Here is a 20,495-nt window from a genome sequence, read left to right as displayed (position 1 = left end):
TACTTCAATAAAAAAAGAAATAATAGTCATTCTATTATGCAATTGGAATGAAAAATCCAATTTATAACAACTTACCATTTTTTACAATAATTTTTTGCTCATCAAGATGAATTGCCATATATGAATAAATAGTAAGCATGCAGTTTTCTGCTGTTGCGGTAACTGGAAGTGAAAACCTAAAAGTGAAAATATCGCATTTCAGTAAATTAAAATCTTCAGATGCAGTAGACAAAATGAAAAAAAAATTTAACTCTACTGGATGTCTATATAATCAAGACATGAATTAGTTATCATTTTTCTTTCCTTCTATCAATACTTTGGTTTTCTTAACTACCTATTGTATCTAGCTTAATGGTGTAAGAATATTTACCTTTAAAGCTTTTAGCAGAGATGGTAAATTTCACCGTCAAGTGTGCTCTAAAACACAGCTTGTAATTAAACCTGCGTAATTCAGGAAATTTTAGAGTTGAAGGAGCCTCAGAGTTAATCCACTCACCTTCTTTCATAGAATCTGTGACAAATGGTATCTAACTTCAGAGGACCAGCATGACACTCATGACTCAGAAACAACCCATTTCATATCTAGAGAAATGTAACCTCACAAATTCTATTTCAGGGCCACACAAAATTATATCTACAACCTACAATCTCCATTACATTCCTTCAAATATTTAAATACAGTTCACTATATCTTCTCTAAGCTCTCTTTTCCAAATTAAAATCATTTAGAACGTTCAAGGGTTCTTTCAACTCCAAGGCCTTTAAATATTTCACATACCACGCAACTTCTTTAGACACTCTTTTGTTTTGTGTTTATCCTTTAAATGTGTCTGAGAATTGAAAGTAATATTGTAAAAGCTGTTCAACCAGTATAAAGTAATATTACCTTCCACAATCTGCATACTCTATTTTATGAAGGCATTGTGAAATTGTCATTTTCACCAGTCATAAAACACTCTTAGATGATACTGGGCCTAACTTAGGTGACAACCCTATCCTTGTGCAACTGATTTTTTAATATAAATACTATATTTTATATCTATATCACTGTAATACCACCTTATTGGTTTCAGTTCTGTGTTATAGCATATCAAGATAATTTTACTCTTGAATCAGCTATCAAACTAGCTCTTCTATCTAGCTTATTATGGTCACTGGCCAAGGCGAAATGATAAAATCTCATTTTATAATCTAAGTTGAATATAGAACACAAGTAAAATATAGAATGCAAGTAAAATATAAAATAGGATGAGACTAATAAAATTCTGTAGCTGAAATATAGTGAGTTGTCAAGGGACATTAAAATAAACATGCTATATGTAATTGAATTGATTTTCACCTCAGCTCTGCATAAGATATTTTCCCACAAGAAATGCATTGCTTTTACCTTTACTGATTAGTGTGTATTAAAATATTATGCAAAATATACAGATTCAACATTGTCTTGTTTAACCAACCCTAGCGTCATCCTAAACACATGCATTAGATTGTCCTCTTTAGGATTAGGTTGTATTTTTATATGTAATTTTTTCCACGTGATTTCCATCTTGAAATGAAACTTTAAATTCCTTGATAGCATGAATCATTACTTCTACATACTATGCATTTATGCCAAGTCAAAACTCCATTAACTGACCAATTATGTTTAAGGATATTTTTCAGATTAAATAATATAGTTTATCAACAGACACCATCATCATTGCTATCTTAGAACCAAAAATATTAATTTTGTTTTAACAGTGATTATAGGAGGAAACAAAAAAAAGGAAAGAAAAAAAGACAACTCTAGCAAATCCTGTGGGTGCTCTGTACTTAAGTTCTTATTCCCCAGGAAGTAGTTCTTTGTGCTGGACTCCCATCCTCTGGGTGGGCATGGTTGGGTAATGGTTACCTTCTTCAGAGAATTACAACTGGGCTACTGGAGCTACTGAAAGTTCCGACTGCCTGAGGAGCTTATTGTCCTCAGAGTAATCCTGCAGCCCATGCCTGTATGGTGTGGGAGTTTGATAGTCTGACAATCTTGCTTCAAATAGCACAAAAACTGCACAATGGTAACCTCATCTGCAAAGAACTCCAGGGATCAAAGTGAGGTTGGGACTTAATTTTCATATTTATTTGGGATGACTGATTCCTGGCTCTGCTTCCCTTATCTCCTTACTTTTTTTTGGGGGGGGGGAGTTCTTCCCTAATAAATAATGTATCCATGAGGTCTCATCTAAAAGTTAGCTTACAGACAACATTACCCAAGACAATTAACCAAATGAACAAACAAAAGAAGCACTATCACTTGAAATATTTATGAAATGGTAGAAAACTAAGGAAAATAGACTTTTGAAATAAAATTTCACTATGAGAATGAAACGGGAATAAATATCAACTGTTTTTCTCTTATAAAACTAGTTTTTCAGAGATAATAAGATATGATTTCAGATGTCCCTTAAAGAATAACCAACATATACAAAATTCATTTGACCACATTCTTCTTGGAGCATGCAATACAGAAACTGGACAAGTTATACAGTATGGGAATATGGACACTTTATACATTGATATTATTAGAAATTCATTTAAACAGAAAAAGGACTTTCAGTTGGTAATACTTACACATTATATTAAAAATATTTCTGAGAAAATTGGGTACTTCATGGTATTTTATCAAAGAATAATGGTGTTATTTATGGATTCTCTATGCCAGTCCACACAGACAGGAACTATGTGTGGTGAAGGATTTACTTTAAAAATACTCAATAATAGTTAACAGTTACAGTAACAGTTAAATGAAAAGGCACTCTGACATTATGGATTTCAATTCTATTCTGGGATTCAAATAGAAAATTTCAGGCATGAGTGAAATAGAACAGTTCCATTGGACCAAAATTGGGATGGACACTCCTGGTAACAACAGAGTTGATACAATGCGGATGTTGATGAACATGGTGGAAATGTGGCAGCTACTGTGCTGAGCATCTAACATGCATTATTTAATTCACCTAAATCCTCTCAACAGTCCTGGAGGATATGTATTATTAATTTTCTCAGCCTTTGGTTAAACTAGCAAAGTCTAGAAAAAGCCAATAATTGTTTAAGTTCACCCAATGAGAAAAGAGAGGGTCCAAATTCAAATTCAATCTGCCCGAAACAAAGCTCTGATATTAGCCACTGCATAGGAATGGTTAGCTTCCAGATCTGTCTTGCACAGATGCTCAAAGCTGGGAAATCTGCATAAAATCACATAAGTGATGATGAACATAAACATAAATGTTTTTCAATAGTTAATATCAATTATTTCATTAAAAACCACACACTATAATATTTCTAGCTATTCTAATAATGTTAAATTACATAAGCCCTTATTAAAAACTGGTTTAAATAAGAGCCTTTTTAAAAGCTATAAATATTTTCCTGGGTTCTCAGGAAGAAATATTTGAATTCAGATGTGCTTCTAAGTAAAACATAACCAGCACTTACAAAACTGATGTAAACAAATTCTCCTGTTGGACACATGCAAATTCTAGAGGTGGAAATTCTGTAGTTGTATACAGAAACAAAAGGTACTTCTGTACCCTAAGGGACATAGCAAAATATGTTAAGAAAAACTTGAGTCACTCTTTTAAACAGAATTTTTATGGACAAACTACTAATATTTTACTACCATAATATATGGAAAGTCACGTATGGAGTACATATTTTTTTTTCTCTGTTATTTCAGGTTCATTTGATAATTATCATTAATGATTTATTTCCTCTGTTTCCAATTATGTACTTTAAATTCTTCTAAACTTACAGAAGAACTTACACGTGTATATACCCTGTACCTAGTTCATCAATTACCATTTTGCTACATTAATCTCTCTTTCCTTTTTATGTGCAATTAATTTTCTGAAAAGGTACATGTACACAAATTTACCTTTAAATATTTCCATATAACCCCTAAGAACAAGAGCATTCTTTCATATAATCACAATTCTGTCATTATTACCATTAAATTTGACATTAGTACAAGAATATTATCTACTTTATACTCCTTATTCAAGAGTCCCAGTAATGCCAGGGTCCAAATTGGGATCAGTCATTGAATTTTGTCTCTTTTATTCCAGGACAATCCCCAAGCCTTGTTTGATCCTTCCGTCACGGCACTGACATTTTAAAGAGTCAAGCTGTCTGAATTGCTCTGACTGTTCTCTCACGACTGGAAAAGATTTAAACATTTGTAATGGCAAGCCACTCCAGTACTATTGCCTAGAAAATCCCATGGATGGAGGAGCCTGGTAGGCTGCAGTCCATGGGGTCGCTAAGGGTCGGACATGACTGAGCGACTTCACTTTCACTTTTCACTTTCACACATTGGAGAAGGAAATGGCAACCCACTCCAGTGTTCTTGCCTGGAGAATCCCAGGGACGGGGGAGCCTGGTGGGCTTCCCGTCTATGGGGTCACACAGAGTCGGACACGACTGAAGTGACTTAGCAGCAGCAGCAGCAGCAGCAAGAAATCCTTATGTGTTGTGTCATGCTTCCAGTTTAATTGCATCAGGAAGCACAGAAGGTTAGTGTTCCTCATTATTTGTGATGCTGGATATGGTCATTTAATATGGTGTTGCCCATCAGATGTCTTCATTTTTTATAGCAGTATTTCTAAAAGTACAATTTACATATAATTATATATATAATTTACATATAATAAAATCCATAGTTTTAAGATGTGTAATGCAGTAGTTTTTAATATATTTAGAGAGTTGTATAATATCACCACTACTTAATTTTAAAATATTTTCATCATCCGTGAATAAAACCCATAAACATTAGCATTCATTTCCCATTTTCCCTTTCTTTTAGACCCTGCTGCTGCTGCTGCTGCTGCTGCTAAGTCGCTTCAGTCGTGTCCGACTCTGTGCGACCCCATAGACGGCAGCCCACCAGGCTCCCCCGTCCCTGGGACTCTCCAGGCAAGAACACTGGAGTGGGTTGCCATTTCCTTCTCCAATGTGTGAAAGTGAAATGTGAAAGTGAAGTCGCTCAGTCGTCTCCGACTAGTAGCGACCCCATGGACTGCAGCCCACCAGGCTCCTCTGTCCATGCGATTCTCCAGGCAAGAGTACTGGAGTGGCTTGCCATTGCCTTCTCCACTCTTAGACCCTAGAAGTCACTAATCTACTTTCTGTCTCCATGGAATTGCCTATCCTGAATGTTAAATAATTAATTATAAGTATTACTTGTAATTAAAAGTAGTAATTGGTGGATGAGATGTTGAGACCATGTAGACATCTCATCCTCATCAACCTTTCATCCAAAGTATATATATTCTGTCTGGGTTGTGTAAAGTCTTCTGGAAGGGCTCCTCCAAGGAGATAGGTCAGTGGCTCGAAAGGCTGACAACCACTGAGCCAGGTCTCGAAACTGCACAGTGCGTGAGAGTTTGTGAAGAATTAGTCTTAATTTTTTAAATGTTCAGTAGAATTCTGCAATGAAACCATCTGGGACTGGACTTTTCTTTGTGGGAAGATTTTTAAATAACTATTCGACTTTTGATAAGAATTATAAAATGTTCTGATTTTCTATTTCTTCTACAGTATGGATAGTCTTCCTCTTTCTAGGAAATTGTCAGTTTCATCTAAATCATCTAATTTGTTAGAATACAGATTAAGTATTCCTTTCTTTCTACTTTATTTGAATTTAAGTTGCTCCCCTTTTTCTAGTTTCTTCCAGTTGTGCAAGGTGGAAGGTTAGACTATTATATGAAATCTTTCATAGTATTTAATATAGGTATTTAAAACTATAAATTTCCCTCTAAGCATTGCTTTAGCTGTATCCTATAAATTTTGTTATATATTTTCATTTTCTCTTATCTCAGAATACTTCTTAACTTTCCCTTTGATTTGTTCTTTGACTCTGGTTTATTTAGGAGTATGTAGTTTAATTCCCTCACATTTGTGAAATTCTCACATCTCCTTCTGTTGTGTTTTTAATTTCATTTCATTGTGATGGAGTTCATATTTTGCATGATTTCAATCATGTTTAAAAATATTGAGACCATGGACTTCCCTGGTGGTCTAGTGGTTAAGAATCTGCCTGCCAATGCTGAGGACATGGGTTCGATCTCTGGTCCAGGAAGATCCCACATGCCGCAGGACAATTAAGCCAGTGTACCATAACTACTGAGCCCACATTCTAGAAACCTCGAGCTGCAACTACTGAGCCCATGAGCCAGAATTACTGAAGGCCAAACATCTTAGAGCCTGTGCTCTGCAACAAAAGAAGCTACCACAATAAGAAGCCCTGTGCACCACAATTAGAGAGTAGCCCCCGCATGCCGCAACTAGAGAAAGCCCATGCAAAAGCAACAAAGACCCAGTGCAGTCAAAACAAAATAAAATTAAAAAAAAATCTTGAGACTTGTTTTATAGTCTAGCATTTAATCTATCCTAGAGAATGTTACATATGTACTTGAAATAAAGTGTGTTTTCTGCTGTTGTTAAGTGGTAATGCTCTAAAGATGTCTATTAAGACCACTTGGTTGATAGTGTTTTTCAAGTCCTTAATATCCTCATAGATTTTTTGTCTAGATTTTTTTCTCCATTATTGACATTGGGGTCTTGAAATATCCAACAATTATTTCCAAGTCATTTATTTCTCCTTTCAAATCTATTTGTTTTGTAGACTTCAAGGATCACTTGTTAGGTATTTATGTTTATAATTTTTATACGGTCCTGATGGATTGAGAATTTATAATTATCATTATAAAATACTCATCTTTTTCTTTAGCAATCTTTTTCAGTCTATTTTTAAAAATATTAGTATAACCAGTCCAATTCTCTAATAGTTGTGAATTGCAGGGCATAACTTTTTCCATCCTTTTAATTTCAACCTTATCATACCTTTGAATCTATATAGTTGTAGTTTTTTTATTTCTAAATTATGCCTGACAATTTCTGTCTTTTGATTAGATTGCTTAATACATTGACATGTAGTTATTATCAATTTTTTTGGATTTATATCTATTTTGTTTTCTGTATGATTTATACATGTTTTCTTTTGTGTCCTCTTTATTGCCTTATTGTACATTAAGTGGATTCTTTCTAGTATACCATGTCAATTCCTCAAAGATATTTAACTGCATTTTAAGTTATTTTCTTATTGATTGCTTTCAGGATTATAATATGCATCATAACTTGGCATCTACTCCAGATTTAAACTTACTCTATTCCACTATGTTATGAAATGTTGCTGCAATATAGCTCCATTCCTTTTCTTTATTGTCACACAGAATTACATCTTTATGTGTTACAAATCCAACAATCTAGTGCTATAATTGTTGTTTTATATAATCTTATGTCTTCTAAAAATGTTGAGAAGAAAGGAAAAATTGATTTATATAGTTTTTTATATTAGATTTCATTAACATTAGATTTCTTGTTCTCATCTTTTCTTCTTGTGGACTCAATTTACTATACAGTGTCATATCCTTTTTCCAATATAGCTTTATTTCTACTGCCCTGCTTTGTAATGTTACTTACAAAATATCTCTATATTGCTATTAGTTCAACTATACCACATTATATTGTTTTGTACAAGTGTTTTTAAGAATCAATTAAGAGAATAAATATATTGCAATATAGTCATAAAGTTCCAAAGCTGTGATTGACTCAAGTTTCAGGATCATAAAGGAATTCTCATTCACTTTCATTTCAATATTCCTATGATGATGTTTTGGACTTATCTTTACTTTCTGTTACTACAAAAAGGATGCCTCTGGATACTATAAGTTTAAGAACAAGACATTCCTATAGTGTCACTGGATTCATTTGATTTTTACTACATCTATAAGTATCATAAAAATGTCTTTAAACATTACACTGACTGAAATGAAACTGTCACTATTCATAATTTTTCATCTATGATACTGGCATCTTTATAAAATCAGCATAATACATCAGTCTCCTTTATTCTAATCTGCATATACAGTGCATGTGTACATGTATACACACAGGCACACACACACCACATACTATATACCTTTCCTCATACCTGAACAGCCATTGTTGTCCTAGTCCCATTTGATTATTTTCTACACTACTAGATTCTAGGAAGGAAGTCACTGCAAGCTAAACACGTAAAACCAACAACAACAACAAAAGTAAGACGCAGATTATATTTTTACAAATTACAATTTTTATATTGAATTGCATGGTGACCATGTTAATTCATGAAATAAGGTGTGGGAAGTTTGATCATTCTTCTCCCCGGTTGTTAGCTGGTGGATAATTAAAACTCTAATTACACATCTCTAAATCTGTCCCAATCAATAGTGACTCTTACGCTTGTCATCCCAAATCATTCTAGAAATGAAACACTGAAGTTCCATGTTAAATCTCTGTGATAAATTTCCTAGTAATTATAGTACTTTATCACTTTCCAACAGCATATGAAGTATTGTGATGGTCTGTCAGCAATATGTCAAACACCATGAGAAATATTATGATATAATTTATATAATTCTCATCTTACCTAAGGATCTGCTCCTATATACACACTATTTACAGGTAGATATTACTGAACTGAACTGAACTGATTACAGTCTAAAAACAGCCCTACTGAACATGTTTTTAATTCACAAAGAGATGAGCAGAGCAAGAAGGGACAGGGTGGCAAGGTGTGGGTTTTGGAAGCACATATTTTCAGTCTTGGTTGTCTGTCCAAATGTTTCTCTACAAGGCAGCTAGAAAACTATAAAATAACAGGTTGGAAAAACTAGCAATGGCTATGAAGGGTTAAAAGGAGAGTTTACACTTAATGTTGCTTTGGGTCACTGATCTAGATTTCTATTTATAGAACTGAATAAACTGAGAAATAGAAGAAGGAGAAGAAAATATCTGGGTCAGCGCTTTGAAAACTCTTGTCATTTTAAAAACTCACTACTGCCAACATCATCATCAAAATCGTGTGCTTATTGCTATTCATACAGTATTTAAATGAAGACTTTTAAAGGATGGACTCACTTTGGATGATCATATTTGCTTTAGCAGAATTGGTTACACAAAAGAAAGATCCTTGAACAACCTTTCCAAAACTGCTTATCCATACCTATTCACAATGTTTCTCAATTCCATAATTGCTAGCAAAATAATTCACATGTAACCTCACTTAACACACACAAAAAAGGTTGATATGTTATTTAAATATCTAATGTTTACTACAGGTAGCACTTTTATGTTAGGTCAACTGGACTTCATCTGTTGCTGTACTGTATATTTATAACTGTCTAGGTCATTCATGATGTTGGCAGACAGAAGAATCTACCACACCTGATGACATCATATGTCATTTTGTTAATTAGTGATAAATTTACAGAATTTCAAATTACTTATTCTTAGTTGATTAAAATATACTGAAAAGATTCCTGGTGATAATGTGATATGATTCTCAATTATTTGTTTTTCCACATCGTTTCTTAAGGGAAGGGCAAAAAAGTAAAGTTATAGCTACTCTTCTGGGCATTGCAATAATCCACAATATATGTTATCTGCAGTCCATCAAGTCACTGCTATTTACAAGCATTAATGATTCTAGCAAATATATGCTATAAACCAATTTAGTGAACTAAAGGAGATTTTAGGTTTGACCTAAATGTGCATAAATCCACAGAGGTATGTTTCACATATAAATGTATTCTATTGATTTGTATCATAGTAGAATGAGATAAGGGCAGAGAATTCTTTAGACACATAAGAGCACTATAAATATTCATCAAGTCTAGAAAGATATGTCCATTCAGCAAAATTTTAAATATATATCAATTTTTTTTACAAGAGTCATCTCATTTTTAGTCTGTCCAATAATGTGGAAATAATTGCATAATTGATATAAACCATTTTGGAAATCTTAAATCTCTCTTTAGGGCCTATTTGTATAATTCAAGATCATTAACTTTGGTTAATACACATATTATGTTTAATTTTTAATCCAGGGTTCTTATGGGAAAATACTATAGTTGTTAATACAATTTAAAATGGGGTTTCCAGGAAAGAATTAACGGCAAAAAGCAAAATTTGTCACCATTAAAATATGTTTGAAAAAATTAAACACATATATTTACATATTTCAATTATACATATATACTATTAATGTATAAACCATGTTTGCATTCACAAAAGTATGTAAATTTATTACATTCTAAAAATACACGAGAAAAATTTTAAACTTTAACCAGAAAGAAATACAGATTACTTTAACCCAGTAATACAACCCTTCAAAAACAGAACTGTTAAAAAGGTGGCTGCTCTATAATGTGATTATTGCAATAATAGCTAATAAAACAGAGTTGAGAAATTATTTCTAATTTGGGTGAACCATTAGATATTTTGCTGCTACATGCTTATATAATTAATGGTTAATTCCAAAACATTAAGAGCTGAAGCTCCAGCTATTAGATATGTTATGTAGGTCAACATTTGCTACCTGATGGAACCAAACTCCCTCCATGATGACATGAACTCATATAAAACAATAAGCTCATTTTCATTAAGCAATTCCTAAACTACTATAGTGTACATTGTTTAGAAGACAGCCAACACCTGGCTAAAAAATAAAGTAGGTAATTTTTGAGGTTATTTTCACTGTTCAGTTCAGTTCAGTTCAGTTCAGTCGCTCAGTCGTGTCCGACTCTCCGCGACCCCATGAATCACAGCACGCCAGGCCTCCCTGTCCATCACCAACTCCCGGAGTACACTCAAACTCATGTCCACAGAGTCGGTGATGCCATCCAGCCATCTCATTCTCCGTCGTCCCCTTCTCCTCCCGCCCCCAACCTTTCCCAGCATCAGAGTCTTTTCCAGTGAGTCAACTCGTCGCATGAGGTGGCCAAAGTATTGCAGTTTCAGCTTTAGCATCAGTCCCTCCAATGAACATCCAGGATTGATCTCCTTTAGAATGGACTGGTTGGATCTCCTTGCAGTATAAGGGACTCTCAAGAGTCTTCTCCAACACCACAGTTCAAAAGCATCGATTCTTCGGCGATCAGCCTTCTTCACAGTCCAACTCTCACAACCATACATGACCACGGGAAAAACCATTGCCTTGACTAGATGGACCTTGGTTGGCAAAGTAATGTCTCTGCTTTTTAATATACTATCAAGTGTAGCTCTTAGAATATTTTGGGATATCTGAATACATATATATATATATATAGATATATACATATATACACACACATATATATGCACATATTGTATACACACATACATAGTTTTTTAATGAACCTAACAGAAAAGATATCAATGCAAAGATATCACTGATCAGTGATCAGTACAAAGAAATACAGGAAAACAATAGAATGGGAAAGACTAGAGATCTCTTCTAGAAAATTAGAGATACCAAGGGAATATTTCACACAAAAATGGGTTCAATAAAGGACAGAAATGGTACTGACTTAACAGAAGCAGGTGGAGAGAATACACAGAAGAACTGTACAAAAAGATCTTCATGACCCAGATAATCACGATGGTGTGATCACTCACCTAGAGCCAGACATCCTGAAATGTGAAGTCAAATGGGCCTTAGGAAGCATCACTATGAACAAAACTAGTGGAGGTGATGGAATTCCAGTTGAGCTATTTCAAATCCTGAAAGATGGTGCTGTGAAAGTGCTGCACGCAATATGCCAGCAAATTTGGAAAACTCAGTAGTGGTCACAGGACTGGAAAAGGTCAGTTTTCATTCCAATCCCAAAGAAAGGCAATGCCAAAGAATGTTCAGACTACCACACAATTGCGCTCATCTCACACGCTAGCAAAGTAATGCTCAAAATTCTCCAAGCCAGTCTTCAGCGATACATGAACCGTGAAATTCCAGATGTTCAAGGTGGTTTTAGAAAAGGCAGAAGAACCAGAGATCAAATTGCCAGCATCCACTGGATCATCAAAAAAGCAAGACGGTTCCACAAAAACATCTATTTCTGCTTCATTGACTATGCCAAAGCCTTTGACTGTGTGGATCACAAGAAACTGTGGAAAATTCTGAAAGAGATGGGAATCCCAGACCACCTGACCTGCCTCTTGAGAAACCTGTATGCAGGTCAGGAAGCAACAGTTAGAACTAGACATGGAACAACAGACTGGTTCCAAATAGGGAAAGGAGTACGTCAAGGCTGTATATTGTCACCTTGCTTATTTAACTTATTTGCAGAGTACATCATAAGAAACGCTGGGCTGGATGAAGCACAAGCTGGAATCAAGATTGCTGGGAGAAATATCAATAACCTCAGATATGCAGATGACACCACTCTTCTGGCAGAAATTAAAGAGGAACTCAAAAGCCTCTTGATGAAAGTGAAAGAGGAGAGTGAAAAGGTTGGCTTGAAGCTCAACATTCAGAAAACGAAGATCATGGCATCTGGTCCCATCACTTCATGGGAAATAGATGGAAAAACAGTGGAAACAGTGTCAGACTTTGTTTTTTTGGGCTCCAAAATCACTGCAGATGCTGATTGCAGCCAGGAAATTAAAAGACGCTTGCTCCTTGGAAGGAAAGTTATGACCAACCTTGATAGTATATTAAAAAGCAGAGACATTACTTTGCCAACCAAGGTCCATCTAGTCAAGGCAATGGTTTTTCCCGTGGTCATGTATGGATGTGAGAGTTGGACTGTGAAGAAAGCTGATCGCCGAAGAATCGATGCTTTTTAACTGTGGTGCTGGAGAAGACTCTTGAGAGTCCCTTATATTGCAAGGAGATCCAACCAGTCCATTCTAAAGGAGATCAATCCTGGGTGTTCATTGGAAAGACTGATGCTAAAGCTGAAACTGCAATACTTTGGCCACCTCATGCGACGAGTTGACTCACTGGAAAAGACTCTGATGCTGGGAAAGGTTGGGGGCGGGAGGAGACGGGGACGACAGAGAATGAGATGGCTGGATGGCATCACCGACTCTGTGGACATGAGTTTGAGTGAGCTCCGGGAGTTGGTGATGGACAGGGAGGCCTGGCGTGCTGTGATTCATGGGGTCGTGGAGAGTCGGACACGACTGAGCGACTGAACTGAACTGAACTAAAAGAGCCTCTTGATGAAAGTGAAAGAGGAGAGTGAAAAAGTTGGCTTAAAGCTCAACATTCAGAAAACTAAGATCATGGCATCTAGTTCCATCACTTTATGGCAAATAGATGGGGAAACTGTGGAAACAGTGTCAGACTTTATTATTCTGGGCTCCAAAATCACTGCAGATGGTGATTGCAGCCATGAAATTAAAAGATGCTTACTCCTTGGAAGAAAAGTTATGACCAAACTAGACAGCATATTAAAAAGCACAGACATTAATATTCTAAAGTTGTATGATCTCTTTCAGAATACTCCCACTGAATGCAATTCCAATAATAGGAAAACAGAAAACATATATTAATCGCATTGCTTTATTCCTTTCCAAAAATGTAAATAAAATTCATCCAAAGGTTATCTCCTCAATTTCATTAACAGACTTGGAACACTAAAACTAAGAGGTGTCCATAATCTATGAAAATGGTTCCCAATTTTTATGCTGCAAATGCTTACATCTGTTTTAAAAAAATGAACTAAGGGATTTCTGTATGTGCTCTAATAGTAAATCAAAATAAATTTTACTTCAAAATGTTACTGAATGTTGAGTAACTTTTGGCATTATGCTTTCTCAAAAATGGAGTAAAATACAATTACTCTCACGTAGAGGGTTCAGTAAACGGTTTACTAGTCACCTAACACTTATCTCTTTCATCTAACTGAATCTCCTTAAAGGCAAAGACCACCACACAGCAGATACATACTCGGGAGTTTTGCCTGCATACATGGGCAGATGGATGGATGGAGTGACTGACATCTGTGTTCTAGATCTAGCTGAAATAAAAGACCCCACAAGCATAATATCCGATCTCTAATTATCATAGGTTGGGGTTACTGGAAGAAGAGAGTTTGGGGTTTAAGAGGTTTATTAGGATCAGCATCTGTATAAGAAAGGGGAAGGAAGCAGGCTGGAGATGAGAGTAAGAAGTTCCAGGGCTGCAGGGTGTGGAGAACAGGATGCTGTGGAACAGCTACACAGGCCTGATGAGGCGTTGGCCAATTGGTCAGGGAGTTCTGGACTGCCCTTCACAGTTTCTAGTTTTAGGCTGAAATGCCTGGCCCTCTAAACCTGGCTCAATCAATCAGCAAGTAGATGCCAGCTGGTGGGGTGCAACCCAGACGAAGTAGTATCAAAGAGTTAAGACAGATCCTGCAGAAGCCGACAAATGGAGACTGTCGGCTAATCTCACTTCACTCCTTAAAGGGGCACTAGGAGGTGTAGTTCCATGTTTTCCCGTTTTTTTTTTTTTTTCCTTTCTTTTTTTGGCCATGCAGCTTGCAGGATCTTAGTTCCTAAACTTCCAGGCCCCTGCCATTGGAAGCTCAGTGTCCTAACCACTGGACCACCAGGGAATTCCCAATGCAGTTTGATCTTGATTTCTAAATCGGAAAACTCTAACAGGTGAGACAATCACCTGGTATAGCAAGCTGTACAAATTGCTAACCTAAAACTCTTGGTGTATTTTATGACAGAACAGATACATGTAGGTCAACACATAATTTAAGCAGCCCTGTTTAAGTAAGGAAACGCTGAGTGATCAGTCAAGGATTTCATATCCACTAAATCTATAAAGCCCTCTGGAGAGCACAGAACTTTGAGGTTTTCATTGGAATTCAATTGACTATAAACGGAAAACGCACTTCTCATTCAATCTTCCTCATGCCTAGCATTTATTTGTTAGTAAGAACTCTCTGTATATATCACATATCACAAATCTTCAGCAATAGCTATTATTCAAATATCTAATAAGCAAGGGAATACAGCATGGTATTTAAAGTTATGGTTTTCCCTGGTGGCTCAGATGGTGAAGAGTCTGCCTGCAATGCAGGAGACACAAGTTTGAACCCTGGGTCAGAAAGATCCCCTGGAGAAGGGAATGGCAAGCCACTCTGGTATTCTTGCCTGGAGAATTCCATGGACAGAGAAGCCTGGCAGGTTACATACAGTCCATGCGGTCACAGAGTCAAACACATCTGAGTAACTAACATTTGCCTTGCCATGACCTGGAAGGCTACAGATACAAGAGATCTCCGAGGCATCAGTGATGTTGTGTTTTCTGACCAGAGTGGTAAATACAAGAAGGTTTACTTTGCAATGATTTTTTAAAATATTAGTTTTACATGCTTTGATCTGTATTATTTCAGTAAGAAAAAAAAACAGGCCAATTAATTGAAAAAGCAATTTGTAAACCAAATACCTTCAAATTGATACTGCTGGGGTAGTTGAAAGTTATCACCATGGAAATATCACCTCCATCGAGTACAAATTTTGAAGAAATTGGAAGTTTCCTTGCAAATGTGGAATCAATGCTGGCAGTTAAGAATTGGGAATGTTAGCACAAATATCTCCCCACACTATCCCCAAGCTATGATTACAAAGGGCAAAGACAGTAAGAAGCAACCTTTAGCTGTCAAGAGACAAAACCTCCAACTGCCATACCATGAAGTATCTGAACAAACTTCTTTTTATTAGTAACAGATCAGTATACAATTATCGGTATACATCTTTTTATTTTTTTGCTATTTTATTTTTATTTTTTGAACAGGGAAAATATTTAAACAGGTTATTTTTTAAATTTTTATTGGAGGCTAATTATTTTACAATATTATATTGGTTTGTTTTGCCATACATTGACATGAATCCGCCCCGGGTGTACATGAGTTCCGCCTCCCGAACCCCTCTCCCACCTCCCTCCTCCCCTTATCCTCCCTCTGGGTCATCACCGCACACCAGCCCCGAGTATCCTGTAACATGCATCGACCCTGAACTGGCGATTCATTTCACATATGATAATATACATGTTTCAATGCCATTCTCCCAAACCATCCCACCCTCACCCTCTCCCACAGAGTCCCGAGGACTGTTTTATACATCTGTGTCTCTTTTGCTGTCTCGTATACAGGGTTATCATTTGCATCTTTCTAAATTCCATATATATGCATTAGTATATTGTATTGGTGTTTTTCTTTCTGGCTTACTTCACTCTGTATAATAGGCTCTAGTTTCATCCACCTCATTAGAACTGGTTCAAATGCATTCTTTTTAAAGGCTGAGTAATACTCCATTGTGAATATGTACCAAAGCTTTCTTATCCATTCATCTGCAGATGGACATCTAGGTTGCTTCCATGTCCTAGCTATTATAAACAATGCTGCAATGGACATTGGAGTAAATGTGTCTCTTTCGATTCTGGTTTCCTCGGTGTGTATGCCCAGGAGTGCGATTGCTGGATCATATGGCAGTTCTATTTCCAGTTTTTTGAGGAATCTCCACACTGTTCTCCATAGTGGCTGTACTAGTTTGCATTCCCACCAACAGTGTAAGAGGGTTCCCTTTTCTCCACACCCTCTCCAGTATTTATTGCATGTAGACTGTTGGATAGCAGCCATTCTGACTGGTGTGAAATGGTATCTCATTGTGGTTTTGATTTGCATTTCTCTGATTATGAGGGATGTTGAGCATTTTTTCATGTGTTTGTTAGCCATCTTTATGTCTTCTTTGGAGAAATGTCTGTTTAGTTCTTTGGCCCATTTTTTGATTGGGTCATTTATTTTTCTGGAATTGAGCTGCAAGAGCTGCTTGTATAATTTGGAGATTAATCCTTTATCAGTTGCTTCATTTGCTATTATTTTCTCCCATTCTGAAGGCTGTCTTTTCACCTTGCTTAGAGTTTCCTTTGCTGTGCAGAAGCTTTTGATTTTAATTAGGTCCCATTTGTTTATTTTTGCTTTTATTTCCAATATTCTGGGAGGTGGGTCTTAGAGGATCCTGCTGTGATTTATGTCAGAGAGTGTTTTGCCTACATTCTCCTCTAGGAGTTTTATAGTTTCTGGTCTCACATTTAGTTCTCTAATCCATTTTGAGTTTATTTTGGTGTATGGTGTTAGTAAGTGTTCTATTTTCATTCTTTTACAAGTGGCTGACCAGTTTTCCCAGCACCACTTGTTAAAGATACTGTCTTTTCTCCATTTTATATTCTTGCCTCCTTTGTCAAAGATAAGGTGTCCATAGGTGCGTGGATTTATCTCTGGGCTTTCTATTTTGTTCCATTGATCTATATTTCTGTCTTTATGCCAGTACCATACTGTCTTGATGACTGTGGCTTTGTAGTAGAGCCTGAAGTCCAGCAGGTTAATTCCCCCAGTTCCATTTTTCTTCCTCAAGATTGCTTTGGCTATTCGAAGTTTTTTGTATTTCCATACAAATTGTGAGATTATTTGTTCTAGTTCTGTGAAAAATATCGTTGGTAGCTTGATAGGGATTGCATTGAATGTATAAATTACTTTGGGTAGTATACTATCGGTATACTTCTCAAGTGTTGAATGGACAAACCTAGAAGTTAGGGTATGTTTAAAAACAAATCCAAGGATTTAATACCAACAAAAAGGATGAACATATCTGGGCAGCAAAAGGAAAATTCAGGAAAGTTGAGGCCCACATGCATTCCGGCCACCCTCTTCCACACAGACCCTACTAAAACATCTACCCAGACTGCAGGGCACTAGAGTCAGAGCCTTGTGGGTCTTGTGAAACTTCTGGTAAAGAAGGCCAAATATGCAATTGCCTGAAGGGCCTGACTGTATGAAATGCAATTAGAACACCAAGAAGGGTTTATAAAACTAAAAAGTTAAAATTTAATAAAATAGTCAAAGTACTGAAAAGGAGAAAGTGTCATTGTGACTTGGAGTAGAGTCTGCTATCACCCAGAGGCCATCCTCTTCTTCAAAGAAATGAATCCCCTTTGCAAGTATCAGCAGGATGCACTGCCACACAGGTGCCTGCACGTGCACCTACCCAGGCCCATGGGACCAAGCTTGTGTCAGTGACAGGTTAGGCAAGGTAATGAGCTCTCGTTCATCTCCTTAAAAGTTTTTGTCTTATACTCTCTTCATTCTATTCCATTAGCCTTGAAATGACTACAGCAGGAAGCCACCTCAGAAACCAGGAGTCAAAAATGATAGAGTTAGCGCATAAGCCCCAGATCGCCTTCTGACTCCATTCTGTTGTGTGACATATACAGGGGAAAACCCCACAATTAGTATGTTTAATATTATGTTATCTTAAAAGTAATCTATCTATATATATGTATATTTGTGCATATACATATACATACATAGATAAGAGTTACATATATTTGTATAGCCAAAGGTAATACATGAAAAGATATCAAAATTTTAACACATGATGTGACTGTAAAATTGAAAGGTGGAGAAGTTAAGCTATTAATGGTATTTTTAACTTTTTTATTGTGAATTGTTATAATGAGCAGGCACTCCATTTTGTTATTTAAATGCCTGATATTCTATGAATAAAGTAAATGTTACAATCAAACATTATAATGCTGTTAAGGTAGTTCCATGATAAATCAATTCATATTTACAAATAGTGGAAGAAGTGAGTAGTCAGACAGGGTATGAGGAAGAAAAGATGGAGAGGACTCTGTCAACTGCATCCAACTTCCAGAAGTCCTGAAAAGATCAGCAACTGGGCAAGTGCTCATAGTCCTAAGGGAGGGACAAAGGGCAAACACTGGAACTTCTTCCAAAATTAAAAATCTCTAGGAGGGCAGAGGCTCTCCAAAAGTCACTGACTCCAAAGAGAAGGGAGGGGGCAGGTGGAAAAGAAAAAGGAAGAAAAGAGCAAAATCACATCATCTATGGTTAACTTTTATTCTGCAACCCAGTGTTCAAAGCAGTATGATTTTAATAATCTGAGATGACGTGGTAAGTATTACCTTGGAAGTTTGGGGCTCTTGCAATTTCTATACAAATTTTAAATACCACCATTTGCCACAAGTGGATGACAAACAAATCATAATTAAGAATATTTTCCTGCTTATCAGTTCAGTTCAGTCGCTTAGTTGTGTCCGACTCTTTGCAACCCCATCGACCACAGCACGCCGGGCCTCCCTGTCCATCACCAACTCCCAGAGTCCACCCAAACCCATGTCCATTGAGTCAGTGATGCCATCCAACCATCTCATCCTCTGTCGTCCCCTTCTCCTCTTGCCCTCAACCTTTCCCAGCATCAGGGTCTTTTCAAATGAGTCAGCTCTTTGCATCAGGTGGCCAAAGCATTGGAGTTTCAGCTTCAACATCAGTCCTTCCAATGAACACCCAGGACTGATCTCCTTTAGGATGGACTGGTTGGATCTCCTTGCAGTCCAAGGGACTCTCAAGAGTCTTCTCCAACACCACAGTTCAAAAGCATCAATTCTTCAGCACTCAGCTTTCTTTATAGTCCAACTCTCACATCCATACATGACCACTGGAAAAATCATAGCCTTGACTAGACAGACCTTTGTTGACAAAGTAATGTCTCTTTTAATATGCTGTCTAGGTTGGTCATAACTTTCCTTCCAAGGAGTAAGCATCTTTTAATTTCATGGCTGCAATCACCACCAGCAGTGATTTTGGAGCCCAGAAAAAAAAAGTCAGCTACTGTTTCCACTGTTTCCCCATCTATTAATACCTATGTTTTGGCTAAATATAAACAAACATTCTACTTTACCACTCTGTTATAATCCTATGATTTGGTTTAATACATCTATCATGAAAATAACATTCTTCATAAAATTTAGGTGCCATTACAAACAGTCTTCCTTAAGACTAGGTCAAGCAATAAGGAACAGACAATTATCTCAGGACAAAACATGGCTCCTTATAAATTTTACTCCCCCAACCCTGCTTCCTGTCTATTCTATTTATACACACATCATGAAGAAAGGTGGACAAATACATGGTGTCATGCATAACCTAGCCCCCAAAACACAACAAATAAAGTTTAGGGCAATATTTCAACACTACCTTCAGCTTCATCTATTAGATGATTACTGAAATCCTCTTGAAATTTCCAACTACCGGGCTTTCAGCAGCCACAGCACTAAAACTCTAGGTGGTTCACTAACCATGGGCAGCAGGTTTATGCTAAGAATGGAGTCTCCAGAAGGTGAACACACACATTCTAAATACTGCTCTTGTTAATCCGTAAGGGGAGCTCTGAATACCTCAAAAGCCGCTTCTACTTAACTGGTAGTGTCTTTTAAAGGTTTGTGAATCCCTTTCTATATGTATTTTAAATATCCAAATATCCCCGAAAAGCACAGAAAGAGTAGATATGAATTCACATTATGGTTACTAAGGTGGCCTTGCCAAACTGAATGCATTAATGCTCCACAAGCCTCTAGGTCTGACTCATTCTCTGCTGGTCTCCTCTATGTGATGCAGGTTCCTACTCTTTCGAAAAGAGTAATGTCTCTGGAAGAGGTATGATAATAATACTTTTAAAAATACTAGCAACCAACCCAAAGTTGCCAAATACATCTTACACAAATATCAAATTATTCACTGAGTAAACAATAATTAGAATCAGCTCTCATTATTCCCCCTCATTTCCTTTATATTATACTGAAT

At 36.5% G+C, this 20,495-nt stretch overlaps 1 protein-coding gene across 1 annotated transcript in view; it reads right to left on the bottom strand.

The window, feature by feature from the left end:
- CFAP47 (cilia and flagella associated protein 47) overlaps positions 1–20,495 on the bottom strand; it is a 509,689-nt gene that overhangs the window by 339,289 nt on the left and 149,905 nt on the right. Inside the window, exon 27 of the mRNA XM_088833637.1 lies at positions 76–176. Within this exon, the coding sequence (XP_088689763.1) occupies positions 76–176 (101 nt within the window). The remainder of the gene's footprint in view (positions 1–75; positions 177–20,495) is intronic.

Source organism: Moschus berezovskii, chromosome X (genome assembly GCF_049115385.1).
Source record: "Moschus berezovskii isolate FMDL1 chromosome X, NW_MosBer_1.0, whole genome shotgun sequence".
NCBI lineage: Eukaryota > Metazoa > Chordata > Mammalia > Artiodactyla > Moschidae > Moschus > Moschus berezovskii.
This window is presented reverse-complemented; position numbering and strand designations above follow the sequence as displayed.